The sequence below is a fragment of the Ranitomeya variabilis genome, chromosome 1 (assembly GCF_051348905.1).
Source record: "Ranitomeya variabilis isolate aRanVar5 chromosome 1, aRanVar5.hap1, whole genome shotgun sequence".
Lineage (NCBI taxonomy): Eukaryota > Metazoa > Chordata > Amphibia > Anura > Dendrobatidae > Ranitomeya > Ranitomeya variabilis.
The window spans coordinates 146900142-146916194 of record NC_135232.1 but is presented as its reverse complement, the minus strand read 5'-3'; the positions used below and the strand labels follow the sequence as shown (position 1 = coordinate 146916194).

At 45.4% G+C, this 16053-nt stretch overlaps 1 protein-coding gene across 3 annotated transcripts in view; it reads left to right on the top strand.

Annotated features, from left to right (window-relative positions):
• Nucleotides 1-16053, top strand: part of CHD1 (chromodomain helicase DNA binding protein 1) — a 95501-nt gene that overhangs the window by 39257 nt on the left and 40191 nt on the right. For all 3 annotated transcript variants that reach the window (XM_077289676.1, XM_077289692.1, XM_077289683.1), the window contains 8 exons: nt 142-231; nt 5834-6024; nt 6408-6596; nt 6918-7080; nt 10651-10803; nt 10897-10968; nt 11126-11275; nt 15862-16010. In XM_077289676.1, coding sequence (XP_077145791.1) covers nt 142-231; nt 5834-6024; nt 6408-6596; nt 6918-7080; nt 10651-10803; nt 10897-10968; nt 11126-11275; nt 15862-16010 — 1157 coding nt within the window. The remainder of the gene's footprint in view (nt 1-141; nt 232-5833; nt 6025-6407; nt 6597-6917; nt 7081-10650; nt 10804-10896; nt 10969-11125; nt 11276-15861; nt 16011-16053) is intronic.

Sequence of the window (16053 nt, the reverse complement as noted above, 5' to 3'; positions counted from 1 at the left end):
AACAGCCCCTTTAGACAGCTAGTTAGGGAGGTTGCCGAGAGTCTGATCCCTGCCCCCACCTATCAGTACTTGTTCTTTTTATTGGCGCACTCTCCATTCTGCTCTGATTCATGTTACCTAAACCAGATTTCTTTGCTTCAGATCCGGACACATGAGTGGATGCACCTACAGACAAAGCGATTGAAGTTCAATGTTGTATTAACCACCTATGAAATTTTACTTAAGGACAAAGTAAGTTTAACATTCTATCAAAAGTTTTACCCCTTTTTTTTAAGGATGTGGCATAACCAGTGATCTAAGTGTTAAATCATGGATTTAAAAATTGCAAGGGTAGTCTTGCATTGTTTTACTCTGTCCCAATGAAGCAAATTATGAGATTATTATACTATTAGGCTACTTTCACACTAGCGTTGTTTGCTGTCCATCGCAATGCGTCGTTTTGGAGAAAAAACGCATCCTGCAAAGTTGCCCGCAGGATGCGTTTTTTCTCCATAGACTTGCATTAGCGACGGATTGCCACACGTCGCATCCATCTTGAGACGGATGCGTCGTGTTTTGGCGGACCGTCGGCACAAAAAAAGTTCCATGTAACTTGTAAAACTTGTAAGACTGCATCCGCTGCCCACGTTGTGCTACATTAACACACTGTACGTCGGGCCGACGGTTTGCGACGGCCCGTGCCGACGGACTAGTGTGAAAGTAGCCTGAGGGTACAAATGTAGGGCTTGTCATTTACAGTGCACAGTACTCAGTATTGTGTGAACAGATGGCTGAGCCAGTTTAGTCTGAATATAAAATGATAAAAATAACCATATTTGTTCCAATATTGGGGCCATTTATCTATTTTCAAAGAAAAGCTGGGTCTTTTTATTGGCTTATTAGTTGGCATATCCTCGCTATCTTTCCCAGCTTATGTTACCATAGTAGATGTCTCACCTTTGATGTTATCTTACCATCTGCCCGTAGACTACGTGACAAAAATATGTGAACACCCCAAGATCGCATCCCCTTAGGCGCTGATATGATATTCATCCTCCTTTGCCTTTCTTTAAGGGTTAGGGTACCGTCACACAGTGCCATTTTCATCGCTACGACGGCACGATCCGTGACGTCGCAGCGTCGTATGATTATCGCTCCAGCGTCGTAGACTGCGGTCACATGGTGCAATCACGGCGCTGGAGCGATGCCGAAGTCCCCGGGTAACCAGGGTAAACATCAGGTTACTAAGCGCAGGGCCGCGCTTAGTAACCCGATGTTTACCCTGGTTACCAGCGTAAACGTAAAAAAAAACAAACAGTACATACTTACATTCCGGTGTCTGTCCCCCGGCGTTCTGCTTCTCTCCACTGTGTAAGCACCATAGCCGGAAAGCACAGCGGTGACGTCACCGCGTCACCGCTGTGCTCGCTTTCCGGCCGGCAGGCGCTCACAGTGCAGAGAAGCTGAGACGCCGGAGGACAGACACCGGAATGTGAGTATGTACTGTTTGTTTTTTTTACGTTTACGCTGGTAACCAGGGTAAACATCGGGTTACTAAGCGCGGCCCTGCGCTTAGTTACCCGATGTTTACCCTGGTTACAAGCGAACACATCGCTGGATCGGTGTCACACACAACGATCCAGCGATGTCAGCGGGTGATCAAGCGACGAAAGAAAGTTCCAAACGATCTGCTACGACGTACGATTCTCAGCAGGATCCCTGATCGCTGCTGCGTGTCAGACACTGCGATATCGTAACGATATCGCTAGAACGTCACGAATCGTACCATCGTAGCGATGAAAATGGCACTGTGTGACAGTACCCTTATTCTCAGGTTAATTGTTTGTTTTAAATTACCAAGTGCTTATGAATTCAAGCAACTTTGTCGTTGTCTTATTAAATATCTTTTGTCATCAATGGATTGTTAACTGCTCATTGTCTAGATGGCTGGCCATCTCTGTAGTCTATCATTCTGTCCTAGGCAAGGAACATGGTACATAAGCCCTGTGCTATAAAGGTTGTAAAGCGCTGCTGTTAAATTGGATGGGTCCAGCCAGCTTCAGTGCCCCTGGGTGTCTGTAAGGCTACTTTCACACTAGCGTCGGTACGGGGCCGTCGCCATGCGTCGGCCCGACGTACCGACGCACGTTGTGAAATAAAAGCACAACGGGGACAGCGGATGCAGTTTTTCAACACATCCGCTGCCCCATTGTAATGTCCGGGGTGGAAGGGGCGGAGTTTTGGCCGCTCATGCGCGGTCGAAAATGGCGGATGCAACGCACAAAAAAAGTTACATGGAACTTTTTTTGTGCCGACGGTCGCATGACGGATGCGACGTGTGGCAATGCGTCGCTAATGCAAGTGTATGGAGAAAAAAACGCATCCTGCGGGCAACTTTGCAGGATGCGTTTTTTCTCCAAAACGACGCATTGCGGCGTACGTCACACGACGCTAGTGGTTTTTTTTTAATCCGTCACAATCCGTCGTTTTTTGAGAATGCAGGATCCTGCATTTTCCCATAGACTTGTATTAGCGATGGATTGGGACAGATGGCCGTCCGTCGTGCACTGGATCAGTCGTGAAATAACGGTCTGTCGTGCAAAGAAAACATTCATAGAAACGTTTTTTCTGCACGTCGGAAAATCAGTCAGCGACGCATCCTGTGTTGTCTGTCGTCGGCTATAATGGAAGCCTATGGACGCAGGATCCGTCACTCACCGTCACACACTGGACTCCAGCGACGGATCCAGTTTTTCAACTCTGAGCATGCCCAGAAGGATCTTCATTTCCGGAAAAAAAAAAAAAAAAGTCTCCCTCTCCCTCTCCCTCTCCCTCTCTCTCTCTCCCTCTCTCTCTCTCTCTCTCCCCCTCTCTCTCTCTCTCTCCCCCTCTCTCTCTCTCTCTCCCCCTCTCTCTCTCCTTCTCTCTCTCTCTCTCTCTCTTCTCTCTCTCTTCTCTCTCCTTTTATTTGAAATAAAAACAAGCCACACTTTCCCTTTTTTATTTAAGAATAACAAACACAGTAATACTCTCCTAACGCCGATTCCATTGAATCACTAGTCTCCGCTAATATTACAAAAATAAAACACAACAATATCCCTCACCTGTCCATCGTTCTGTTCAATGCGGTAATCCATGTCTGGGGATGATTAATAGTTTTCAATCTGAACGGTGCCAAGATGCGACCGTCCATGCTTTGAACCACTGATGAATGATCAGTGAGCGGCGGTGACCTCATCATGTTACCTCTAGTCACCAAGGCTGCGTTCCCAGCCGGGCAAATGAACTCCCTCCGGTGAGATCACCGCTAGCACAGTGACAAAAAGTCTCACGGTGCAGAGGTGAGTTTACCGCAGTTCACCGGAAGCATTTCACTGCGGTGAATTTGCGCTGCGATAAACTCGCAGGATTTAGCTGTCTTTGAGAATGTTGAAGGCAACATCACTACATAAGCCGGAGATCCTGAATGGAAGGATAGGAATTGTCCTACACTGAATAGGGAGATGGCTAGATGAGAAAAAACTTTAGTGGCTGGAGTAAAGCCTTGCAAAGCATGGGAAGGAGACCTACCAACTATCTGGGAGGTAACCATGGAGAGGTCTGAACCTAGAATCCAAGTACTGAAGAACAACAGTGTGAAACTGAGAGCTGGAAAGGGCGTACTTGGTGAAAAGAATGTTACTGATGAGGACTCTAGCCGATATGAGAATGACTGGTCCAGCGTATTGGAAACAATAAGTACTGACCCCCTGAGGCTTCTTGGGTAACCCTTTTCCAACCCGGACCTTCTAGGCAGGAAGGGGACCAGGATCCTCGAATGTAGGACCGCTTACTTTGGCATGAACTGCAACAGGACAAGATCGTTAATTGCAGTCTGTTCAGTGACGTCTAACCATCTGGGGGAGGGTGAACCCTGGGAAGATGCCTGCTCCTGGCAACAGGGTGCCTTGTGTAGGCAACAGAGGGTGGAGGGTGACTCACCAACCCAACCAGCTGGGTACGAGTGCTGAACCTGTGAACCACATGGCCACATAGCCAGAGATTCCTTAAATTGGAATGGTCTGTCCGTGTGAGACAATTCTGTACCTGGAAGTCAAAATGTAATGACCGGGAGAGGAAAAACAAACTGACTCTAAATACCAAGAAGGATACAAGGCTTTCCTGGAGTAAGGAACTTGTTTTCGTGGTTCTCAAACATCTGATCCAGGACTGAACCGGCTCTCGAACTATGGCTGTGGTTTACGATGTTGGAGAAGGGAATTGCGTGACTTCAGGAATTGAATCCCAGGGCTGAAGAGACTCTCCATAATGTGGATTAGACTGATGGAATAAAGAGTCTTTAATCAGCCAGGAACCGGCCCAAACACTGTAATAGTAGCAGTAGTAGTTGCAGCTCACCTTTCCTCATGTAACGGTTGGTGCAGGCATCTGGGGGAGCAAGGCGCACTGTGATTGGCTGAGGACGGTGGGCTTGAAGTACAGAAGAGCCAGTGCGACTGATTGGCTGTGATTGCGGGGACGTATCCCAGCCGCAAGAGAATGCTCCAAGCTAAGCGGGGGGCTAAATTTGAGAACAAGGGTTCCATGAAGAACCAGGGCGACGAGGAGGACGAGGCTGTGCCGAAAACAAAAGGCTAGTAAGACACCTCCAATGCACTGCCCATGATCCATCACACACTAATAAAGAGCCCCACATGTACAACTACACAATAAAGAGCCCCTGTATAGTGAATCCTGTGAGTAACACTTAATGTCCAGTCATCTTCCTGGGGAACAGGGGGAGGTGAACCTGCAGGATAAAAAAGGGTAACTCTTCGTCCCTGAAGATGTCTCCGATATAAGATCAAACATCCAAACCTCATCGGATTGCTGGATGTCTGTACCTCCTGACACTGTCTGGCTCTGGTGGGCACGAGTGGGGACCTGGACCCTTCCTGAGATCACCTGAATACTCTTGATGTGTTATGATGTGTTAGAGGCTAGGGTCCTGCCGGATAGACAGATGAGGATACGGGCTGTCAGTCTATGCCGTACTCTGTCTCTACATGGGATATCAGTGTGACTGTTGACACTGTTTCCCCTCCATGGGATAGAAGAGAAAGCCAAGGTAAATATGGGTCTAATAAAAGACCCATGTCTGCCTCTTACTGACACTAAGCTAAACTGGTCGTCTTGTTTCTAGTCGGTGGGTGTATACTACTGAGGAGGAGCTAACTTTTTTTGTATTGCCTAGTCACAGCAGCATACACCCCCATGGTTTCCTGTGTCCCCCAATGAAGCAATAGAGAAAACAAATTGCCAGCAGCTAACTAAAAAGTTAATTGTGACTTTAAGAAGTTGCCCACTACTTGGACAACCCCTTCTCACATATAAGCTTTGCCCCTATAAAGTAAAAAAGCTTATTTACCTCCCGTGCTGGCACTGTTGCAGCGGTGTTGGCACTCGGGTTCCTGGGATTCTCATGCGGTTGTTACGAAATGTGAGCACTGGCGTCACTGACCCCACCTTCAGACATCGAGCATGAAAAGGGAGTCAGCGCTGCGGCTGCTCTCGCTTCCTGTTGATGCTCGATTTGTCCGAAGGCGTGGCCATTGACACCAGCTCTGATTGGGCGCCAGGGTCACTTTTCATATCAACCGCATGAGATCCCTGGGAGCGCAAATGCCAACACGGCTGGAACAGCGCCTACATGGGAGGTGAGTGAATTTTTTTTTTTTAACTGCACCAAACATTTAGATCAAAAAGGGGAGTTGTCTTAGCAGTGGACAGCCCCTTAAATTTTCTTGAATATGAGCGTTCAACTCTAGTCAGTCACAGAAACTATTAACAGAGTTGTTGCTTTTCTTTTCCCTAGTCTTTCCTAGGTGGTGTTAACTGGTCTTTCGTAGGTGTTGATGAAGCTCATCGGCTGAAAAATGATGATTCTCTGCTGTACAAGACCCTGATAGACTTCAAGTCAAATCATCGTCTCCTCATCACTGGAACGCCTTTACAGAACTCCCTTAAAGAATTGTGGTCCTTGCTTCACTTCATTATGCCAGAAAAGTAAGAGATTCAGATATGAAAGCATTAATACGTAGAATATTGGGCCTGTTTTATACATCCATGTTTCGTGGTCCGAATACGATGCACAGGCTGTCCATAAGTGTCTCCTAACTGGAACTCCACATCCTTGGAGGCATATTCGAGCCTGTCCAGTTCTGGTCAGGAAAACCGCAAACCATTCGGACTGCGAAGCCTTAGAGATGTTGTATTCTGTATAAGATGTCCTTTTCCATTATAATATTTGGGGAATTCTCTGTTTTACACACTTTTTTTTAGTGTTATGACCCCTTTTGTCTTGTGCCTTCTGCAACTCTTAGAGCTACAATTTCTTCCATAGAGCAGACTAAACAAAAGATTATTTTTGTGTATATATTTTATAATAGGTTCTCCTCTTGGGAGCACTTTGAGGAGGAGCATGGTAAAGGCAGAGAATATGGCTATGCAAGTCTTCACAAAGAACTTGAGCCATTCCTTCTAAGAAGAGTAAAGAAAGATGTGGAGAAATCTTTACCAGCTAAAGTAGAACAAATTTTGAGAGTTGAGATGAGTGCTCTGCAGAAGCAGTACTATAAGTAAGTATACGTGCCGTGGGTTGTTTCTGAACATTAACTTATGCATGCAATTTTGGACCACAATGAGTATTAATAACATTATTATTTTATATTGGGTTTGTATCTCCGATCCTACTAACCCTTACTATTCCTGCGCTAGTGCTGGAAATTTCATGTGATTTGGCATCCAATAGTTATGCCAAGAGTTTATCTCATGCTGCCTTGTTATACCGCCATGTGAAAATATAACTATGTAAAGCCCCATTGAATTATATCAGTACCCTATCCAGGATGTATGTTCTTGTAAAAGAGCTCTAGTCATTGTTTCTGTCCTTTCCTCAGGTGGATCTTAACACGGAATTATAAGGCTTTGAGCAAAGGCTCGAAAGGAAGTACCTCAGGATTTTTAAACATCATGATGGAGCTTAAAAAGTGTTGTAACCATTGCTACCTCATTAAGCCTCCGGAAGATAATGAATTCTACAACAGGCAAGAAGCTTTACAGGTTAGACATAATGCCGTCACTTCATTCAAAAGTACTGCAGCAATAAAATCAATCATATGTTTTAGGCTGCAGTCACACATTGTGGATGGTAGTGTAGGTTTTGCGCCAATTTTCTGAAACCATCGCAATCACAATGCGTTTTTGCACAATACAGTATATACAGGTCATGGCAATCTTCCGCGCACAGGAGGGCGATCGCCATCGGGTGTCAGCTAATTCTGACACCTGGCACTTGCTTGCCCCGCTCCCGGCACTTTAACCCGCTAAAAGCTGCTATCGAAATACAGCGATAGCATTTATCAGGCATGTAAAGGGACTGAATATTTAAAAAAAAAAAAAAAAAAGTCCCAAAATAATTTAAAAAAAAAAATGTGTATATATTACATTGTACCCATAAATAAATATTTTTATAAACAAATCTGCCTTATCATATCGCTGAACAAAAAGTGGAATAAAACACGATCAAAAAGCGATGCAAACATATTTTTTTTCATATAAAATAGTTTTTATTGTGTAAAAGCGCCAAAACATAAACTATATTTTAAGTGTGGTATCGCTGTACGTATATTGACCCAAGGAATAAGGCTGCATTTAACAATTTTACCACACGAGAAATGACAAAAAAAAAAAATGTTCCTGAATTGCTGGTTTTGGTTCATTCTGCCTCTGAACAGAAAGCGATCAAAAAATGTCGTGTTTGAAAATGATACTGATAAAAATGTCAACTCGTCCCACAAAAAACAACCACTCACATGACTCTGTCGGACGAAATATGGGAAAATTATAGCTCTCAAAATATGGTGATGCAAAAACTGTTTGTTTGCAATAAAAATAGGGATTTTTGTGTGTACTCACCGTAAAATCCTTTTCTCCGAGCCACTCATTGGGGACACAGTGTCAGCCTCCTAGTGACAGCAGCATAACCCATGGTCCTGTGTCCCCCAATGAGGCGAAGGAGAAAAATATCTATTAGTGTGTGACAGCAGCCAAGCATAAATCGATATAAATCTGGTATCTCTGTAATCGCACCGACCCGAAGAATAAAGTCGCCATATCACTTATACTACATGAGGAACGGCGTAAAAAAAATGAATAAAACCAATTCCTGTTGTTGATTTGTTCATTCTGCCTCCCAAAAACAGCAGTGAACGTCTTTTTAGATGTGCAAAAAAGTGCACCGCTGAACAGAGGCCAGACTGTGTCCAGAGTAACTCTGCTGCCTCATTATATTGAATCCCTCCGGGGTTTTCATCTGAATCACGTCACACGTAAACCCCTATCCTACCGCCTCAACGCATTAACCTAACTATCCCTGTGTGGCCTATTAAAAAAAAAAAAAAAAAACATAATCAGTTTCCTCGCATCATGTTCTCATACACTTCATGCAGTTAATAGCCTCTGTGTCTGTACTGTTACAAACTTAGGCAATTAACTGGTTCATGCAGCTTTACATGAACACCCGAGCCTTACACTATGGCTGGTCCAAATAACTAAAGCAATTGTTACCATCCACCTCTCGTGTCTCCCCTTTTCATCATAGTTTGTAAACTTGCGAGCAGCAGGGCCCTCATTCCTCCTGGTATCTGTTTTGAACTGTGATTTCTGTTATGCTGTAATGTCTATTGTCTGTACAAGTCCCCTCTATAATTTGTAAAGCGCTGCGGAATATGTTGGCGCTATATAAATAAAAATTATTATTATTATCCTATGTAAGTGCTCAGTGTAAAGCACCAGATAAATGTGATCTAAAAGGTACCTAACAAAGGCTTCAACTCAATCCGCAAAAAAAGCAAGTCCCCAATCATGTTTGGCATCTAAAGCACCTGAAGGGTTAATAAACTTTTTGAATGTGGTTATGAGCACATTGAGGGGTGCTTTTCTTAGGATGGTGACATTTGGGTATTTTTGATTATATAGTCCCTAAAAAAAAAAAAAATGGTTTTGAAAATGTTATTGGAGAAATGAGAAACTGCTGGTCAACTTTTAGGCTATGTGCACATGTTCAGGAAAGTGTGCAGAATTTTCTTGAACAAAACTGAACTTTTTCTGCAGAAGATCCGCATGCGTTTTTTGTTTTTTTTTTGCGGATTTTTCGCGTTTTTTTCAAAGGTTCCCAATGCAATAAATAGCGGCAAAAACGTGAAAAATCCGCAAAATTAATGCACATGCTGCTTTTTTTACCGCGGAGTTTTTTTTTTTTTTTTTAGCGTTTTTCTGCAGAAAACGGTCGAAAAAACGCAAAAATTCCTGAACGTTTGCACATAGCCTTAACCCTTATCACGTCCTAACAAAAATAAGTTTTAAAAATAGTGTTTATGTAAAGTAAATCTGTGGAAAATGTTATTTATTAACTGTTTTCTGTGACATACCGTATTTTCTGGTGTATAAGACGACTGGGCGTATAAGACGACCCCCAACTTTTCCATATAAAATATGGAATTTGGGATATACCCGCCGTATAAGACCGGGGTCATCTTATACGCCCAGTCATCTTATACGGCGTGTGGTTCCCAGGGTCTGGAGGAGACTCTCCTTCAGGCCCTGGGATCCATATTCATGTAAAAAATGAATAAAAATAAAAAATATGGATATACTCACCCCTCCGACGGACCCTGGCTGTCAGCGGTGCAAGCGTCTGCCTCCGTTCCTAAGAATGCAGTTAGTGAAGGACCTGCGATGACGTCGCGGTCACGCGACCGCTCACGTGACCGCTCACGTGACCGCGACGTCATCGAAGGTCCTTCACTCACTGCATTCTTAGAAACGGAGGCAGACGCTTGCACCGCTGAGAGCCAGGGTCCGTCGGAGGGGTGAGTATATCCATATTTTTATTCTTTATTTTTTACATGAATATGGATCCCAGGGCCTGAAGGAGAGTCTCCTCTCCTTCAGACCCTGGGAACCATCCAGGATCGCTCTGTGCACCCGTACCCGGCGTATAAGACGACCCTCGACTTTTGGGACAATTTTTAGGGGTTAAAAAGTCGTCTTATACGCCGGAAAATACGGTAGCTCTCTGATTTAAGGGCATAAGAATTCAAAGTTTGAAAATTGCTAAATTTTCATTGTGTGATAGGGATAAAAATTCCCTGTTCTGCAAACCAGTGCGTGTTCCAGTGGCTGGATCCCCACTGATCAGTAAGTTATCACCTATGCTATGGATAACCCATGGACATCCACAAGTATAATCAACACATCACTGCTGCAGCCAGTCACAGTGTAGGACGTGTAGCGGTGGGCATGTTGGTAAGATTTTATTTATTTATTTTTTTAAGAAATCTGGATGATTTCAGGAAGTGATAGACTTTGATCCCCAGGGAATGTGACACTTCATGCAGGAAATAAATCCTTGCTTCCTGGCAGCCGGCCTCCTGTGGTCCAGCATTGTGGATGATGCACAATATCTGTGCATTTTATAATACAGAATATGACATACTAGGTTTTGGTAATATTCAGAGCTGTAGATGGCCGTGCCATTGTGTAGCTACACCTAAACAATGATGGAAACTGGATCATTCTCAGTTATTCATTTTTTTTTCTTCTGTTTTACTTTGTGTTTTTGCTCTTTAGCACTTAATTCGGAGTAGCGGGAAGCTGATTCTTCTGGACAAGTTGCTAGTACGTCTGAGAGAACGTGGTAACAGAGTCTTGATATTTTCTCAAATGGTTCGGATGCTGGACATCCTTGCAGAATATCTAAAGGCACGGCAGTTTCCTTTCCAGGTAAATTTCAGTTTCATTGAGTTATGTTTGTAAAACTGTTAGTACTTTTCAGATATATCGTGATTGCTTAAACTTGTCATGTTTTCTTTTTAGAGATTAGATGGATCCATCAAAGGTGAAATACGAAAGCAAGCCTTGGACCATTTTAATGCGGAAGGTTCGGAGGTAAGGATGACTTGTTTTTTAAGTGATAATGAAATTTTTTGAATGATTGTTAAACCTCTTTTTTTCCACCTATTTTCTCGTGAAGCTTTGCTTCACTTCCATTCTAATTGCAAAAATAAAAGAAAATTACGAAAATACTTGTTCTTTCTTTGCACAGGACTTTTGCTTTTTGCTCTCTACCCGTGCCGGTGGTCTTGGAATAAACCTTGCTTCAGCTGACACAGTAGTCATTTTTGATTCCGACTGGAATCCACAAAATGACCTTCAGGCCCAAGCAAGAGCTCATCGAATAGGACAAAAGAAACAGGTAATGTGTTTTCCTTTTAGAATTCTGCTTTCATCCATACTTTACAGGCAGAGTGTCCCTAAATAGATGTTCCTAGCCAGCGAAATCTGTTTTCTTATATTGGCGTGCACGTGACTGAGCGCATGGTAGTGACGTTATGTCCAGTTGCTTGGATGCTGAAGTCAGCTGCTAGCTTCAGAAGACAAGGCAGCATGACGGCAGAGGAAGGAAGGTGAGTAGGAGTGTTTGTGTTATTTCTATGCATTGAACAACCGCTGCGCTGGCAGGATGGGAGGAGCGTATACAAGGATGGATGGAGGAGCGGGTACATGGATGGGGGAGCGTGTACAAGGATGGGGGAGCGTGTACATGGATGGGGGAGCGTGTACAAGGATGGATGGGGGAGCGTGTACAAGGATGGATGGAGGAGCGGGTACATGGATGGGGGAGCGTGTACAAGGATGGATGGGGGAGCGTGTACAAGGATGGGGGAGCGTGTACAAGGATGGATGGAGGAGCGGGTACATGGATGGGGGAGCGTGTACAAGGATGGATGGGGGAGCGTGTACAAGGATGGATGGAGGAGCGGGTACATGGATGGGGGAGCGTGTACAAGGATGGATGGGGGAGCGTGTACAAGGATGGATGGAGGAGCGGGTACATGGATGGGGGAGCGTGTACAAGGATGGATGGGGGAGCGTGTACAAGGATGGGGGAGCGTGTACAAGGATGGATGGGGGAGCGTGTACAAGGATGGATGGGGGAGCGTGTACAAGGATGGATGGGGGAGCGTGTACAAGGATGGATGGGGGAGCGTGTACAAGGATGGATGGGGGAGCGTGTACAAGGATGGATGGGGGAGCGTGTACAAGGATGGATGGGGGAGCGTGTACAAGGATGGATGGGGGAGCGTGTACAAGGATGGATGGAGGAGCAGCGTGTACAAGGATGGATGGGGGAGCAGCGTGTACAAGGATGGATGGGGGAGCAGCGTGTACAAGGATGGATGGGGGAGCAGCGTGTACAAGGACGGATGGAGAAGCAGCGTGTACAAGGACGGATGGAGGAGCAGCGTGTACATGGACGGATGGGGGAGCAGCGTGTACATGGACGGATGGGGGAGCAGCGTGTACAAGGATGTATGGGGGAGCAGCGTACAAGGATGGATGGGGGAGCAGCGTGTACAAGGATGGATGGGGGAGCAGCGTGTACAAGGATGGATGGGGGAGCAGCGTGTACAAGGATGGATGGGGGAGCAGCGTGTACAAGGATGGATGGGGGAGCAGCGTGTACAAGGATGGATGGGGGAGCGTGTACAAGGATGGATGGGGGAGCAGCGTGTACAAGGATGGATGGAGGAGCAGCGTGTACAAGGATGGATGGGGCAGCGTGTACAAGGATGGATGGAGGAGCAGCGTGTACAAGGATGGATGGAGGAGCAGCGTGTACAAGGATGGATGGGGGAGCAGCGTGTACAAGGATGGATGGGGGAGCAGCGTGTACAAGGATGGATGGGGGAGCAGCGTGTACAAGGATGGATGGGGGAGCAGCGTGTACAAGGACGGATGGAGGAGCAGCGTGTACAAGGACGGATGGAGGAGCAGCGTGTACATGGATGGAGGAGCAGCGTGTACAAGGATGGATGGGGGAGCAGTGTGTACAAGGATGGATGGATGGGGGAGCAGCGTGTACAAGGACGGATGGAGGAGCAGCGTGTACAAGGACGGATGGAGGAGCAGCGTGTACAAGGACGGATGGAGGAGCAGCGTGTACAAGGATGGATGGATGAGCAGCGTGTACAAGGATGGATGGATGAGCAGCGTGTACAAGGATGGATGGAGGAGCAGCGTGTACATGGATGGATGGAGGAGCAGCGTGTACATGGATGGAGGAGCGGGAGCGTATATAAGGATGGGGGAGCGGTTACATGGATGGATGGGGGAGCAGGTACATGGAATGGGGAGCATATACAAGGATGGGGGAGCATATTCATGGATTGGGTGAGCATATATAGGGTACATGGAATGGGGGAGCATATATAGGGTACATGGAATGGGGGAGCATATACCGGGATGGGGAGCATATTCGTTTTATATCTGCAGTCTAGAACCTCTGCTCCCCGCCTACTCTCTGCTGCTCCCCGCCTGCTCTTTGTACAAGTTGTTTTTCTAATCTAAAACCTCAGTATACTGGTTAAAGGCAATCTGTCACCTACTTTTTCGTATATAAGCTGCGGCCACCGGCATCAGGGGCTTATGTACTGCATTCTGTAATGCTGTAGATAAGCCCCCGATGTAACCTGAAAGATAATAAAAAAAGGTTATATTATACTCACCTAGGGGCGGTCCGGTCCGATGGCCGTCGCGGTCCGGGTCTGTCACCTCCCATCTTCATGCGATGACGTCCTCTTCCTTGCTTCCTGTCACGGCTCCTGCTCAGGCGTATTTATCTGCCCTGTTGAGGGCAGCGCAAAGTACTGCAGTGCGCAGTCGCTGGGCTTCTCGGACCTTTCCCGGCGCCTGTGCACTGGACGTCATCGCATGAAGATGGGAGGCGCTGGACCCGGACCGCGACGCCCATCGTACCTGACCGCCTTCCCAGGTGAGTATAATCTAACTTGTTTTTCTTCTCTTTCAGGTTACATCGGGGGCTTATATACAGCACTACAGAATACTGTAGATAAGCCCCTAAAGGTGGTGGACGCAGCTTATATACAAAAAATTAGGTGACAGATTCCCTTTAAATTGCCATGTTGGCACTTTGCCATAAATAAGTGGGTTTTGGTTTGCAGTTTGGGTGCTGGGTCTCTAAAAAGGTCACCATCGCTGAGCTATACCATAAAAAGTAAAAACATTAGTGTTTAGTGATACATCGATCATCTGATTTTCAGCCCTAATGTAAACTGTATATTTGAGCCATTCTGCAAGTCTTGCCACATAGTTACTGACCAGAAGTATAATCATGGGGAGACAGAGTGCAGAATACAGTCCTCCATTTTTAAATGCTTAACATAGTATAGGAATTAAAGAACGTTAACTTAAGATTTTTTTTTAACATTTCTTAATACAATATTTTTGGAAAGCTCGTACACCTCTGTGAAAGGGGTTGTCCGGGCCAAAATAAGTCTGCAGTAACTCTGTGACCGCAGACTTCTGAATCCCCCTAGAAGCACGCTGGTTTCTGAGCTGGGACTGGCCGGTACGTATGATTAAGGTATACTCCCGGGCAGTGGGTGCACCCTCGCGACATACGCTTTTTTTTAAGCGAGTCTGCGCTCTGTCCAGTGGGCATGGCCACGCTCTATACACTTGTATGGAGTGAGGCGTTGCCCACTAGACGAGCTCTGCCCAGGAGTATGTATAACACATACGTACCCACCGGTCCTAGCTCAGAAATCGGCAAATCCTCGCAGAGCACGGTGCATTTGCTGGAGGGATTCAGAAGTCTGCAGTCACATACAGTGGCTGCAGATTTGTTATTTTATCCGGGACAACCTCTTTAAGTATGCATGCTGCAATATTTATTTTCAATTAATTTAGGACATTATTTTCTAAAGATATTTCTATAGCGTGGTTCTCGTAATAAGGATTGTTTTTTGTTTTTTTGTTTTTTTTTTTGTAGCTATACGCATCTTTAGGGGTAAAAATCATTTTTGCAATTGGGTTTCATTAAACCTTTTGCATCGTTTGTGGTCTATAGCTCCCTTGTTACTGTCTATTACTGACTGCAGAATGCATTAATGGGGAGGTGAGATCGACCTGACAGTCTGAGGGGAGATAGTTAGAAATGCTTTTATCTGTCTTTTTCTGAGCAGCTTCTTGGCTGATTTCTGACCACATCAAAGTTGATTGTGAATTAAAAAGAATGAGCCTGTAAAAGCCACATGGAAACCATTTGCAAAAATGATTTTTTACCCTCAATTACATATTTAGGTTAAAATGAAACGCTCCACTTAAGCCAAAGATCCTTTGTATTAATAAAATGGATGCAGTCCTATGGCTAATATTTTCAAGGATGGCTCTATAAAGAGGCCAATGTCTCAATGACATACCGGTGGTAAATATGAAGTTTTGTAGATCTAATCTCCTGTGACGGTGTTTGACCAGGAATACAGGTGTGTGTATAGATAGAATATAGATCTATCTATATTTGTCGGTCACCTCATTGTGGGACACAGGAGCTCATAGGTGTCCTCTGATGCCACCCAGAGGCTGACAGGAAGAATTACACCTAACAAAAACAGTGGGGCTCCTCCCCAGCAGGTTGCACCCGCCTACTGACAACCTTTCTATTCAGTTTAGCGTCACTAGGAAGCAGACACGGGTCTCGAGCTCCAGACCAGTTTCTTTAAATGCTGGTGCTATGGTTGAGAGTGTCATCTCGGATGGCAGCTGTTTCACCCACATGCCAGCCATGTAGTACAGCCTGAACTTGTGTTGTACGGAGTCGGCTCAGCACCAGACGCCTGCTGCAGGCAGTGATGATGCACGTCCCCCACACTTGTATGTCAGTAGTCACCAACAGGTTAATGGAATATTTTCTTGGGATGTTTTAGTTACAATGTGGAGCGAAGTGCACGCACAAACTTACCAGATCGCTGTGTTTAGGTGAATATATATCGCTTGGTCACAAAAAGCTCTGTGGAGGAAGAAATTATTGAAAGGGCAAAGAAGAAGATGGTGCTGGATCACCTTGTGATTCAAAGAATGGACACCACTGGCAAGACTGTGTTACACACTGGATCAACGCCGTCTAGGTATGTCTGCGTGTGGTGAACTCTCTGTTGGATTCATTTTCTT